General features: G+C 51.4%; 1 protein-coding gene across 1 annotated transcript in view; it reads right to left on the bottom strand.

The window, feature by feature from the left end:
* The window catches only part of WDFY4 (WDFY family member 4), a 255,480-nt gene that overhangs the window by 141,993 nt on the left and 99,396 nt on the right, over positions 1-14,091 (bottom strand). The window contains exons 20-24 of the mRNA XM_079793291.1: positions 11,054-11,285; positions 9,802-9,947; positions 8,760-8,871; positions 7,580-7,770; positions 1,621-1,773 (exon numbers count right to left, since the gene is read on the bottom strand). Of these exons, the coding sequence (XP_079649417.1) occupies positions 1,621-1,773; positions 7,580-7,770; positions 8,760-8,871; positions 9,802-9,947; positions 11,054-11,285 (834 nt within the window). The remainder of the gene's footprint in view (positions 1-1,620; positions 1,774-7,579; positions 7,771-8,759; positions 8,872-9,801; positions 9,948-11,053; positions 11,286-14,091) is intronic.

Below are 14,091 nucleotides of genomic sequence, written 5' to 3'. Positions count from 1 at the left end.
TCGTTCGGTCTAAACCAATTCTCATTTGAATTGTAATCCTCATTGATCCTCTTTACCTCACTGCCTTTTGGCAATTCAGGTTTCAAACTCTCCCACTGGATTTCTACAACAATCTACAGACCATCTCCCTGCCTGTGGGTCTTACCCCCTGAAAAATAGACCTAAAGTAAAATTCTAACGTGTCATTCTCTAGCTAACACCCCAAGGTATCAGCAATTTAGAAAACTTATCAATAATCCAAAATTTATTTATAAAGCCTTTACTCTAATAATTCCAAGGAATTTTTTAATTGAGGGGAACGTATGCACAAGGGTACTGTGTATAACAGTGCTCATTTATAACAACAATATATGGACATAACCTAGGAGTTTGACAACACAAGAATGCTGTCAGGCACAGCACAGATTCCATCCTGACCGCGGAACAATGCTTGCAAAGTCCGTAATCTGTACATATAAAAGCCTAAGCGACTGAACGACAGAAAGACTGAACAACCAGTCGACCAGTCGCTATGACACACACTAACCACCAGGGGACAGACTCTCAATGCACAGGATCGGGCTCCCTCCTGTCTGGATCGGGCCTGCGGGGATGGGGCGAAACCGGCTATCCGACATCCCCCGAGGGGTCCCGGATTGTGAGAGGGTGCAGGCCAGGCCGAGGGACCCTCTAGTAAATTGATAAATGTTTATGTTAAATGGGAAAGGATAGGACTAATAATATCCACGCCAAGATCATAACTAATAAAAAATGTAACTGATAGAAAATGTAACAGTACTAATACAAAGCTTACAAAGCATGCACTCGAGGTTGACAACAGTTGTCTGGGTCTCAGAAATAGTCCCCCCATACTTTTATCTAATTTAAAGTATTCTGTAATAAGCATACATTATTTCTAACTTTAAAAAGTTTTTAAGAATACTTCCCTGGACTCTGGCACACATGGACTAAAATGCATGTCCTGTGGCTCAGTCTTTAGCCCGTCTCCACCCTCCCGCTCTGCCTCATCTCCTGGCAGGCACTCCCCAAGCCCCTTGCTCTCAGTCCTCTGCTTTCATCCCCCAGGTGTGCGAATAGCACTGCCCTGTGCCTGCCTCCCTCCCACCAGCACACTGGACCTCCTGCATGTGTCCAGGCTCGGCAGCTGCATGGAGGGGCTGCCTCCTGTCATCACCGCCCCCAGGGACCTCGCCGGCCGGCCCAGCGTTCACTCGGCAAGGACGCTTCCTCCATGGGCCTGTCCACCTCAGTCTGTGCTTCCTCACGGCCCTCGGCCCTCAGCATCCTCAGTCACTCCTTTAAGGGAGTTTGTGAACGGCAGGCACCAAAGGAATCGGCTCATACTCTTTGACCCCCATATATATAGCCCCGCCCTACAGTTCCAAAAGCCTTTCCCACGTTGCATCTGGCTTACAGGAGATGCTGACCTCTATTTCACCATCGAAAACTGCAACTCAGAGAGGCCAGGAGACTTGCCCGGGCCACTGGGGGAGGGGTTCCATTATGAAGCTGGCCCTCCGCTCTCAAGCCTTTGGGGTTTCCCCTCACAGCCATCCGGCCATCAGGAAGCCAGGCTCCCCCTCACACACCCCTGCAGGCTCCCCCCCATCTCCCGCTTACCTCGAAGTTGCAGAGGATGTGCTGGAAGACCCCGACGTTGGTGCGGGCGGGGGGCCCGAAGCCCAGCTCGGCAGTGCCCGCGATGGCCAGGATCAGCTGGAAGACGCGGTGGGTGAGCAGAGAGCTCTTTTTCCTCAGGAGAAACGCCATCACCTGCAAGGTCAATGCACAGCAGCTGGCGCCCCAGTGCCTCTGAGGCCTCTCCTTCGCCCGCTGTACGGCGCCTTTGCTGAGCCCGCCTGGAACCCTGCTTGGAGCGCCTGTGTTCCCGAAGCAGCTCATACACCAACCGCCCCGCTGCTTCCTCACCGCTGCCCACCTGTCCGTCCCTGTGACCGACCCTCCACGGGGCCTGCTCCTCTCTCCTGACTCTTCCTCGGACTTTGCAAGCATTGTTCCGCGGTAAGGATGGAATCTGTGCTGTGCCTGACATCAAACCAGAACGCCCCTCGTGCTCTCTCCTGGTTTCCTCCCGATGCTCAGGGCTCTTTCTCCTCCGCCTTACCGGACCCTACACTCACAGCCACCCCATACATGCTGCCATATCACCAGGAAGACACCAACTCCCCACGAACCCTGATAACCCCATCACTCCGGCTGCAGCCACCAGACGTGCCCCCGTACTGCGCCAGACCCTGGGGACTGGCAGCTTCCGGCACCCGTGCCGGGGGCGGCACTGGCATCCAGTGGCCCGGCCCATCTCAGACACCAGTACGATGGAGCCCCAGCCTCTTGTTGCTGTTGACCTCCCCTCACAAAAGTCAGGATGTGTAGCCAACCACTGGCATCGGGTTCTCACCCATCCATCCCCTCCGGATTCCCAGCTCAGCTCTCCCACAGCTCGGGTCCTTGCGCCCCGATCTGAACCCGTCCACGCCTTTCCCCATCCGCTCAGGCCCCTTTCCATGTGCCATTGGGAAGTCGTCCTTGTCTTACAGCCTGAATGTCTGTTCTTCCAAAATCTGTGTGCTGAAACCTTCACCTGGCAATGCGATGATATTTGGAGGTGGGTCCTTCGTGGTGCAGTAAGGAAGAGATGGGGTCCGAGCATGGAGCCTCATAAAGGGGACCAGTGTCCTTACAAGAGGCATGAGACCTTGCCTCTCTCTGCTCTCGCCATGTGAGGACCAGTCAGACACTGGCCTCCGCAATCCAGAAAAGGGCCCTTGCCCAACCTGACCAGGCTGGCGCCCTGGCCTTTGACTTCCCAGCCTCCAGAACTAAGCGAAAACGAATGTCGGTTGTTACCAGCTACCCAGTCTATGGCATTATGTCATAGCAGCCCAAACTCAGACAACGGTGACCGTCAAATACTCAGGATCTTCTTAGATGGTCTGGTCCGTCCACTGACACATCTGAAATCTGGCCGCACCCCCCCCTCCTCCCCACCAGCACACAATTAGGAGGCCGAAAGCTGCTTGAGAAAAGTCGCCCTCACTGGCTGGTTCACTTTACACTGTTGGTGTCGTGTCCAGTGGTACGCCGTCTAACTCTGTTTCTCTAGCAAGCTGGTTCTCCTGTCCGAAAGACAGCGATTTCATCTCTTCTTCCTCCCCCAACCTCCTTCCCTTCTGCCACCCACCTCATACTCTCATACTCTGCTGAGCAGACAGAGCCATCCGACATGAGCGGTCTCGCCTTCCCACCGCGACAACACACGCCTGCGCTGCATTCCTTCCTCTCACAAGCACCGTCCTACCCGGCCTCCAGCCCCCTCCTCACCTTCGCAAGGACTCTGTTTCTTGAGGTCACTCTTATCTTCTCGAGTCCTCTCTTTCTCTCTCTCTCTCTCTCTCTTCCTCCCTCCTTCCCTCCCTCTCGTCACTTCCTTCCACCAACAGAAGGCTCTAGTATTTCTCTCCTTAAAAATAGCCCTGCCTTGACCCCGCATCCTCTAGCTCTGACCCCACTTTGCTATCCTCTCCTCAGGCAGACCTCCTGAAAGCTCTATGGGTGCATCTGGCTCCACGTCCTCACCTTATGTCCTCACTTCCACCCCCTTCAGCGGGTTGCTGCCTCCACCTGTCCACCTGCCTTAGCAAGGTCACCAATGACTTCCAGGTGCCACACCCCCTGGAAATATATCTGCCCGTAGTTTGCTTCATTCTGAACATTGTTTGACTACACTGGCCTTCTCCAAATACTTTCTTCTTTCAAATCTTTGGCAGTTTTCTTTGGTTTATCTTCCCTCTTTCTTCTCAATCTCCTTTGTTGGCTTTAATCATATTTCCAATCTACAAGGTTAGCTCCTTGTTTCTTCCTCTTTAGTTCTCTTCTCTGTTCTCTCTACTCCTCTTTGACTATTTCATCAATTTTCTTGGATTAAATAGCATCATGATGATATTGATGACTTACATTTATACCCAGCTCAGCTTGTCCCTCTGAGCTCGAGCCATCTACCCCACTCGACAGTTTACTTTTGGTCTCACACACATTTCAAACTTAGGAGGTTCCAGGACCTCCCTCCTTCCTGCCTGCTGCCCTCGGGCACACGCACCAGCTATTCTCCTGAGCGGTCTTCCCAGACTGCTCACAAGGACCCCAAGTCTTCCCAGGTCAGGAATGCAGTCGCATAGCAGACCGGTTCTATCTCAGTCTCCTGCTCAAATCTCACCCCTCTGATCCACCTTCCACACTCGTGTCAAAGGTCATTCTAAAGCATAAATCATTCCAAGCTTCCCCATGATTACTCAGCATTTCCGAGATGAAAACCCATGCTCCCTGGAGGGCAGATCTCTGGTCCTTCCCTCTCCACCCGGCTGCCGTCAGTGGCTCACCCCTGTCCTTTCCCCGCAGCCATGCGGGGGAGCTGCTCGTGTTTTTAATGCCGGTCTGGAACGCTAGCCTTTCCCAAACTATGAAAATCCATCCTATAAAACGCAGGATGTCACCTAGACTGAGAAGTGGGTAGTAAGTTCGATGAAAATAACAAGTAGAAAGATATATGCTTTCCTTGTGCTCTCAAATCCACCCAGCAAATCAGCAAATAAATACAGAGTAAACATCTGAAAAATGATGAGATCCACTCCTGAGCGAGCTGGGGAGTTGAAGACCCTTGCTATCATTCTCATGGAGCATGTGCCTCGGGGCGAACGGACCACAAACAGTATGTCTAGGTCGTGCCAACTGGGCATTCAGGTTATGAAGAAGAAGAAGGAATGCGGTAGGATGGGGCTCTTTAAAAAGAGGCCAGGTAGGCAAAACATAATAATAACCTTGTTTCTTTACGTGAGCCTGGCATTGCCCCTCCCTTACCACTGCCCAGCCTCCCTTCTGAATTTCCATGAAGACATAAATGCCTGAAATGTTTCTTTTTTAAGCCACAAAAAGAGCTTATAGATCTCCTTCTTCTGCCACCATGTGTACATTAAAGTCCTGAATCTGATGGGTTCTTTACTCAAATGAAGTGTACAAAGTCTTCGTCTCATAATATTTTTCTGCCTGTCCTATTAGATAGTGATGTAAATTGAATGTTGATGGCTCCCCCCAAAAAATCATATGTTGGAACCTAATCCCCAGGTGATGCTATTAGGAGGTGGGGGCTTTGGGGTGATTAAGTCATGAGGGTGGAGGCTCTAGTGGGATTAGGGTCCTTATAAGGAGACCTCAGGTGCTCCCTCACCCTCCACCTTGTGAGGACAAGGCGGGCCCTCACCAGACACGATCTGCCACACCTTGATCTTGGACTTCCCAGCCTCCAGAACTGCGAGAAACAAATGTCTGTTGTTTATAGCAGGCCCCCCACACACACACACCAGTTTATAGTGTTTCATTATAGCAGCCTGAACAGACTAAGACAGACAGTGAGCTCCTGGGAGGGAGAACCTAACCCCGTCTTGTTCGGCTGCATCCCCGGTGCCTAGCAGTGTCTGCCTGTCTCTTAGGCAGCACTCAGCCAGCAGGAGCAGAGCAAAGAAACCCGGGGCTGCTCCTTGCCTCTCCTGCCTCTTCCTAAAAGCCCGGGCAACCCACTCCTCTGGTCCTCCAGTCGCCATTCTTTTTTCTTTTTAAAAATTGTCTTTATTGATTTTTTAGAGAGAGGAAGGGAGAGAGAGATAGAAACATCATCAATGAGTGAGAAACTGATTGGCTGCCTCCTGCACACCTCCTACTGGGGTCAAGCCTGCAACCTGGGCCTGTGCCCTGACCAGGAAGGGAACGGGTGACCTCTTGGCTCATGAGTGGATGCTCCACCGCTGAGCACGCCAGCCGGGCCATCCGCCTTTCTGTTTTCATGAGGCGGCGCCTCTGCAGCTCCGAGCACGTCCTCTCCCCCAGGCACGTGTTCACGGGCTCCTCAGGTTCAGTGTCTCCTAAAATGGCCTTGGTTCTGTCTGTCTCATCCTTCTCGATGTACCCACGAGAGTATATGGGGCTTTGTACCTTGGAACTGCTTTGTACCTTGTTGGAAAAGCTCACAGTAATTATTAAAATCCCTAGCCACAGCGGACACCTAAGTGCTAAGGTGGCACAATTCCCACTGCTGCTGCCTCTGTCGGTGCAATAAAAACCTTGTACCTACTAAAAGCCCCAGTTCCTGGGTTTTACGATAAACGCAGACCGACCCGTCACTATCACGTTTACTGAGTGTCCGTCTGGCCGCAGCCATGCGCTGGCACCATGAGGAGTGCCAGGCGCGGAGGCCTGCAGTCCAGGGGCGACGAGCAGCCTTTACCCGGTGTGCGCAGGGTGGGCCCCTGGCATCCAGCGCTGCCGGCGGCCGGAGGCGGCACACACTCAGCGCGGGGCTGGGAGCCTGACCTGGGAAGGGAAGAGGGAGTGGACCTGGGGGAGACCAGATGGCACTGCCAGCCCAGGGCACAGGTGTACCAAGTCACGCGACGTGTTTGGCTAACGGAACTGTGCAGGGCGGGGGCGGGGGCGGGGGGAGGAGGCGCTGGGAGCAGGGAGCGGTGCAGGGTGGGAAGCGCTGTGGGCGGGAGGTGGGGCTGAAGCACCGGGGCAGCCAGTCTCCAAGGCCCTGAGAAAGCAGTCCTGGGGCCTGGAACGAGGATTAGCGGTTAGACGCCTCTGGAGAGTCCACACGGGCAGAACGGCGACTGGTGCCCACCAGCTTCGTGGGAGCAGCCGGAGGAAGCCCCCGTCCAGCTGTGCAGCAGCCCAGACAGAGCGGGTGGGCCTGAGGTGACATCACCCCCATTTCCTTGCTCAGCCCCTGACTTAGGGGCCAAAGGCAGGGACGCCCTCTCCCAGCACCCTGCCACGAGGAGCCGCGGCAGCCTGTGTGCCCCTGACCTAGTCCAGACATGCACCGAGGCCTGCCCTGGCGCCTCCTTTCCCACTGCCGCCCAGCCGCCCAGGGCTGCGACCAGTCCCATCTGCTTGCCAAGTGTAAGCAGCATTAAGTCCCCGTGAACACAGACAGCAGGCCCCTGAGCAGCACGTTGCTAAGCACTCAGCACATGCTCACGCGCTTGATCATTACGACCTACACAGTAGGTGCCATCCTCACTCCCCTATTACTCAGGAGGACTGGGGAGCAGAGACTGGAGCCTCAATAAAGATGGCCAACACTTACAGAGCACGTATTCTGTGCCAGACACCATTCTAGCCCTCCGTCTGTATTAAATCAGTCCTCCCTGCACCCCATAATGAGGGGCACAAAGTCTGTATCAGACCAGCGGGGAAGCTGAGAGGGCGGCGAGTAACTCATCAAAGTTAAATAGCAAGTTAGAGGAAGTGGGGGATTCAAACCTAACGCTCTGCTCTGAGGCCTGGCCTGTTAGCCATCATGCCAGACACAGGGGAAGACCACAGACGATGCTTCAGTTTCTCAGTGCAAGGTGCTGGCGGCCGCAGACAGGTGTACGTCCCGTCCAGCCCAGAGTGCCTCACTGGCTGGCTGTCACCTGGCCTCTGCTGTGGGCCAGAGTCTCCAGAAGTCACTGTGGAGGGACTGCCCCCAGGGAGTCAGAGACTCAGGTCGGGGTGGGATTACCTGGTACCCAAAGATGTGCTGCATCCGGCGGTCACACATGACATTGCTAGTCAGGACCAAGTGCAGAACTTTCACAGCTGCGTACATGGTGTGGTCATCTGTTGCTAAGGAAATGAGGCCCAGGAGGATGGCAGGCCCGCCAATGAAGTCCAGGCTGCTGGCAGCTGGGCTGGAGTGGAACACCCTTACCCCTGTGGGGGACAGAGGGGCATCCCATCAACAGGCATAGCCTCTCTGCAGTGCAAAGTCCCGGCAGCATGCTGGGCAATGAGCTGGCAGCACCATGCCACCTTCCATTCAGGACAGAAGAGACTGTGCACTGGGGACTGGCTGGGAGGAGGGGCCTGTGCACAGGGAGGGGGGAGGAGGGGCCTGTGCACAGGGAGGGGGGAGGGGCCTGTGCACAGGGGAGGGGCCTGTGCACAGGGGGAGGGGGGAGGGGCCTGTGCACAGGGGGAGGGGGGGGAGGGGCCTGTGCACAGGGAGAGGGGAGGAGGGGCCTGTGCACAGGGGGAGGGGGGAGGAGGGGCCTGTGCACAGGGAGAGGGGAGGAGGGGCCTGTGCACAGGGAGGGGGGGAGGGGCCTGTGCACAGGGGGGAGGGGGGGAGGAGGGGCCTGTGCACAGGGAGGGGGGAGGGGCCTGTGCACAGGGGGAGGGGGGAGGGGGGCCTGTGCATTGGGGGAGGGGGAGGGGCAGGGGCTTAGAAAGTCTTAAGTGACTGGGAGAATGTGTGCTGAGTCCTTTCAGCTCGCTGCCCTCCATCTTCTGTCTGGAGTGCAGGAGGAGCCAGATGCCTTCGTGCCGTCTGAGTCTGCTGGCTCCTCTGACAACCTCTGCCCCTCCATCCTGCAGCCCTGGGTGCTTGCACCCACTCGTTGCTCTGACAGTTGCCGGCACAGAGGCCACTGTGCCCAGTGCATGGGCTCCATTGTGCACAGACGCCAGCCTGAAGAGCAGCGGCGTTTACTACCCATTAGATGCAGTGACGTGTGCTGACCTCACTCAGTGTGCAGGCCAAGACCCTGGCAGGGTTAAGCCCCCACGCTTCCCTCCTGTCCTGGCACCGCCCTGGCTCCCACCGCTGTGCCTTCACTGCCGCTCAGGACTCCGGGCCGCACAGGCGCTGGCCCGCGCCAGCCCTTCCTTCCCCAACAGCCGCAGAGGCGAGGCTGGCGTACCCAGGTGGCCCACGGCCACGGCTCCGATGGTCCGAAGAGGGCCTGGGAGGTGGCCAGCACAGTTTCTCAGCAAGAACACGGGCATGGCATTGTCGCGGGATGAAATGTTCATCTAGAGAGAGTGGAAATGGGGGACTCCTCAGCCTCCCTTTCCAGGGAAGGAAGAGCCTTGTGACAAGTTCCCGGAGGGCGGGCGCAGGACCTGGCTCCCAGGAAATGCACACGGACCCACCCGTCAGGAGCCTGGAACCCAAGGCCAGGCTCTTTTGTCCTGCCTCCAGGCTGCGGCTTCATCGAGGGGGCAGCTTTGGTTATTCAGTTGTGCCAGGCACGTCCCACATGCTCATGGCGAGGAGCCCACGGGCAGGCAGGGGCCCGGCACACCTGCATGCGGAGCGCGCTGCGGACGCCAGCGTTGCCACAATTCCCCGGGAGGAGGGCCCCCTGGCCTCCCCCATCGGAAGGACGACTGCTAGTGAGTCACTCCTCGTGCCCAACAGGATGCCCCTGAGCCTGCTCACCAGCACAGGCAGGGCCCTGTCTGTGACGGTGGGAGGCCGAACACATCAGCCAAGTCATGAGCAGGGAGCACGGAGCTCTTCACGCGGGAAATGGGAAACAGTCTAAGGGCATCTTCACCTGCAAGCAGGTCTGCCTGCTACTTTGCAAGGTCATTGTTTAAAATAAACAGAGGTCCCAGGACACTGCAGTGTGTGCACGCACACGCGGTGGGGGGGGGAGAGGGGGGGCGGAGGGGACTCACCCCGGAAGGGAAGCTCCGGGGCTCAGTGCCACAAAGGTTTTAAATATTCTGTTTGTTCTTGCTCTGCCGAGGAATGGAGAGCACCTACTTTCTCCTCTGAGCAATCACAGATCAAAGGGTTGGCCTTGGGGAGTTCATGGGTGGGGAGTGGGAAGCACTCCTCATGCCCCCACCTGTACAGGCGCAAGCACCAATCAGCACTCACTCCAGCATTAAGAGCTGAAGGCAGCCCTGAGGTCATGATTCCGAAAAGGCAGTGAGGGACGTGAGCAGGCGTACCTCCTTGGCAATCAGGCGGCTGTCCACCTCATTGTACGTGCTTCTGATGTCCGCGACACTGGTGGTAGACGAGCTGGCCACATGGAGGCCCACGGAGACCCTCTCCTCGGCCACCAGGGCCGCCGCGTCCTCACCAGGATCTGCTCCTAAAATAACACGTCTCCGGTCACTTCTAGTCTCATTGCACAGAGAAGAAAATTAATTCTCAGAGAGGAAATATCTACCGCTACCTGGCGAAGCAACCATCGAAAGAATGTTCGTTTCTTCTTACATTGTATAGTGGCATGTTGTTACATGTTGTTACTTTGTATGCTTGCATGTTGTGTTCACATGTCTCATGTCTTGTCCCCTCCCTGAGCTTCTCTGACACATAAAAAATCGTGGATTAATCTCACAATGTTAACCCCACTATGACATAGAGGCCTTCCAGGTGTGACGTTGCTACGTTTGCAACACCTATCAAGGGCACAACCTTGCTCCCCCAAGCCAGAACGATAAGGATAAGAAAGCTCCTTATAAGGAAGAGACACAGGCCGGGCTGACAGCCGAGGCGTCCAGTGAGAGGCATGTCCCTGGACAGCGCCCCGCGGGAAGCCGTGCCAGGACCCTGGGTCAAGGAGAGCCGGTGTGTGACAGGAGAAGCAGGTAAGAATAGTCAGTGCCGCTGGCTGGACACCTGCCCCTCGCAGTCCTGGCCAGCGCTGCTAGCCAGAGGAAAGGAAGGCGGAAGGAGGCGCGGGCCTAGAGACAGAGGAACTCAACGCTCTCAGCGCTTCCCCATCACAAGACAGGAGGACCGAGATTCACTTATCGCCCTTCCCAGCTGGGAGCTGCCCCCTTAACTCGGCGGAGCACGAGAGCGACGCTCCCGCTTCAACAGCCGACAATCAATAACGAAATGTGGATGTTGTGTCTGCCTGTTTAATAATTGAGAACAGCAGTGTACTTTAGTTAAAAAGCTCCTTCATTAAAAGGAATGTATCTTATTTATCTCACTCTCTTCTCCCCTTTGCTGAGGGTATGACCCACCACTCTCCCCATCATGTGCTTTGGAGATGAAATATGAAGGACATTGTCATTTCCTTTCTTGTGACATTTCCTGTTGCTTGTGAACATATAACGATCCACTTACACAGGTCTTCCCGACTGACCAGCCAGTGCTGAGTTTACTCTTTATAAATATGCTATAAATAAATGGATGTCTGGTTTTAAAATAAAATCAGCAAGATCATTATCAATCAGAACACTCCACCTTGGGCAGGCACAGCTTGGAAGTTGCCGCAGTATCTCGGGCCGAGCTTGTTAATAACTTCTAGAGTTTCCACTGAGATGGCTTCTTCAAAGAGGTATGTGGGGCCCAGACGCCATGTTAACGTCGACCTTTGCTTCCAAACCCGAGGGGTAGCGATATACCCGTAAACATCCACAAACGACGACGGGTCCATCGAAAGGAAAGGTCCTGGCAAGGCCTGGATGTATAGCATCTGTTAACAGGCAAAGGGTGGGAGGTGGTTAACTTCGGAATCAATCAAATAAATACCAGTGGACATAAAGTGATGCACTTCATTCTTCTCTCAAAGTAAAGACTCATTTTACCTGAAAGCATTACGAAGATAACTCTCAAAGCTGAGAAACAGGGCAGCAAACAGTTTATGAAATACTAGTGGAGGTGGGCGGCTGCGCCTTAGGAAACAAACTGAGGAATAGTGAGAGCCACCGAAACGTCCATTTGTGTGTCCCAGTCATCCCACTGAGAACCCACGTGTCCAGTAGCGACACATTAAGTTATGTACTAAAAATAACTACAGATCTACAGAATGGGAAGAAAGAAAGTATCTCTATTTGCAAAGGATATGGCCATGTAGAAAATTCCAAGGAATCTACAATTTAAAAAACCACCCCAAGCTCCTAGAACTAACCAGTGAGCTCAGCAAGGTCCCAGGATGGATACGTGATCAACACACAAAAGTAACTGCATTCTAAGTCTAACAATGAACATGCAGAAGCTAAAATCAAGATCAATACCATTTACAGCTGCTCAAAGGAACTGAAGCACTTAATAGAACCCGTGCAGGAGCTGTTACTGAAAAGTCCGAAAGGATGGTAAGTGAATCAGGGGAGACCCGTGCAAAGGAAGGGACAGACTGTGCTCCTGGAGAGGAAGACTCAACACAGCAAAGATGTAATTTCTCCCCAAAATGATCGATAGGTTTAACGCAACCCTATCAAAACCTCAGAAGGCTTTTTGTAGACAGACAAGCCAATTCTAAAACTTATATGAAAAGACAGTGGCTCTAGGCTTAAACAAATAGCTTAATAAGTAGATTAATTCTTCATTTTTGAAATATTGGTACCACTCCACCCCATATTAAGGTTTATTATATAGCCACATAATTAAGACAGTATGGTATTTGTAGGGGGATAGCCATGTAGACAATGGAATAAAATAGAAGATCCAGAAATAAACCCATACAAATATGCCCAACTGTTTCTTAACAAAGGTTCAAAAGCAGTTCAATGGTGGAAGCGTGGCATCTTCAACAACCAGTGCTGAAAAACTGGACGTTCATAGGTGAAGGAATGAACAGCAACCTAGACCTCATGCCTTACTCAGAAATTAGCTCAAAATTTATCACAAACTAAAATGTAAAGTTTTAAACTAGAAGACGCTTTTTAAAAGCATAGGAGAAAATACTCAGGCAAAAAGGTCTTCAACTTAACACCAAAAGCAAGAACTATAAAAGAAAACTGATAAATTGCACTTTATTAAATAAGGTATTGGCTCTAAAAAAATCCATGTGAAAGAAGATAAAAATAAGCTATAAATCAGGAAAAAGTATTTGCAAATTAAATACTTGACAGAGTACTAGTATCTAAAATATATAGAAAAACCCTTAAAACTCAACAGTAAAATCACACAATGCAATTAGAAAATGAGTAAAAGACATGAACAGACATCACTGAAGAGTATATACAGATGACAAAGAAACACATGAGAAGATGTTCAATGTGATTAGCTATCAAGGAAATGCAAATTAAAAATACACCAGGAAGAATTGACATTGTTAAAATGCTCATACTACCCTAACCAATCTATAGATTCAATGTATTTTCTATCAAAATACTAATGGCATATTTCACAGAACTATAAATAAATAATTCAAAAGTACATATGGAACCACAAAAGACCCTGAACAACTACAGCCATCTTGAGAAAGAAGAAAAATGTTAAAGGGAGCATGCTACCTGATATCAAAATATATTACAAGGCTATGTTAATCAAAATAGCATGGCACTGGCATAAAAACAGACATAGAGATGAATAGAACAGAATAGAGATCCCAGAAAAAAACCATGCCTATATGGTCAATTAATATTTGATAAAGGAGGCAAGAACATACAATGGGGTAAAGACAGTCTATTCAATAAATGGTGTTGAGAAAATTGGACAGATAATTGCAAAAAATGAAACTAGACACCCTCCTTACACTATATACAAGAAGTAGCTCAAAATAGATTAAAGACTTAAATGTAAGACTCGATACCATAAAAATCCTAGGAAAAAACATAGGCAGCAAAATCTTGGACATCTCTCTTAATAATATATATATATATTTTCTGATAAACCTCCTCAGGCAAGAGAAACAAATAAACAAACAAAAAAATAAGTAAATCAATTGAACCATACCAAACTAAAAAGTTTTTGCATAGCAAAGGAAATCATCAACAAAACAAAGAAACAACCCACTGAATGGGAGAATACACTGAGTGGCCAGATTATGATGATCTCTGAATGCATAATAATCTGGCCACTCAGTGTATATCCTATATAATAAAAGGCTAATATGCAAATTGTCCCCTCGACCAGGAGTTCGACCAGTAGGCAGGCCGGGCAACTGCCCATGTCCCCTCCCCTGGGCTGGACCCCACCCATGCACGAATTCATGCACTTGGCCTCTAATATATATATATATATATATATATATATATATATATATATATATATATATATATATATGTATATGTGGTTAATATCCAATATTTATAAAGAACTCACACAACTCAACACCAAAAACACAAACAATCCAATTAAAAAATGGTCAGAGGGCCTGCATAGACACTTCTCCAAAGAGGTCATACAGAAGGCTAATGGACATGAAAAGATGCTCAATGTCACTAACCATCAGAGAAATGCAATTTAAAACCACATGAGATATCACCTCATGCCTGCTAGAATGGCTATCATCAATAAGTTAATAAAAAACAAATGTTGTCAAGGGTGTGGAGAAA

This window comes from Cnephaeus nilssonii (genome assembly GCF_951640355.1).
Source record: "Cnephaeus nilssonii genome assembly, chromosome: 16".
In the NCBI taxonomy this organism is placed as follows: domain Eukaryota; kingdom Metazoa; phylum Chordata; class Mammalia; order Chiroptera; family Vespertilionidae; genus Cnephaeus; species Cnephaeus nilssonii.
The sequence above is the reverse complement of the archived record's forward strand: the minus strand, read 5'-3'. Positions and strand labels throughout refer to the sequence as shown.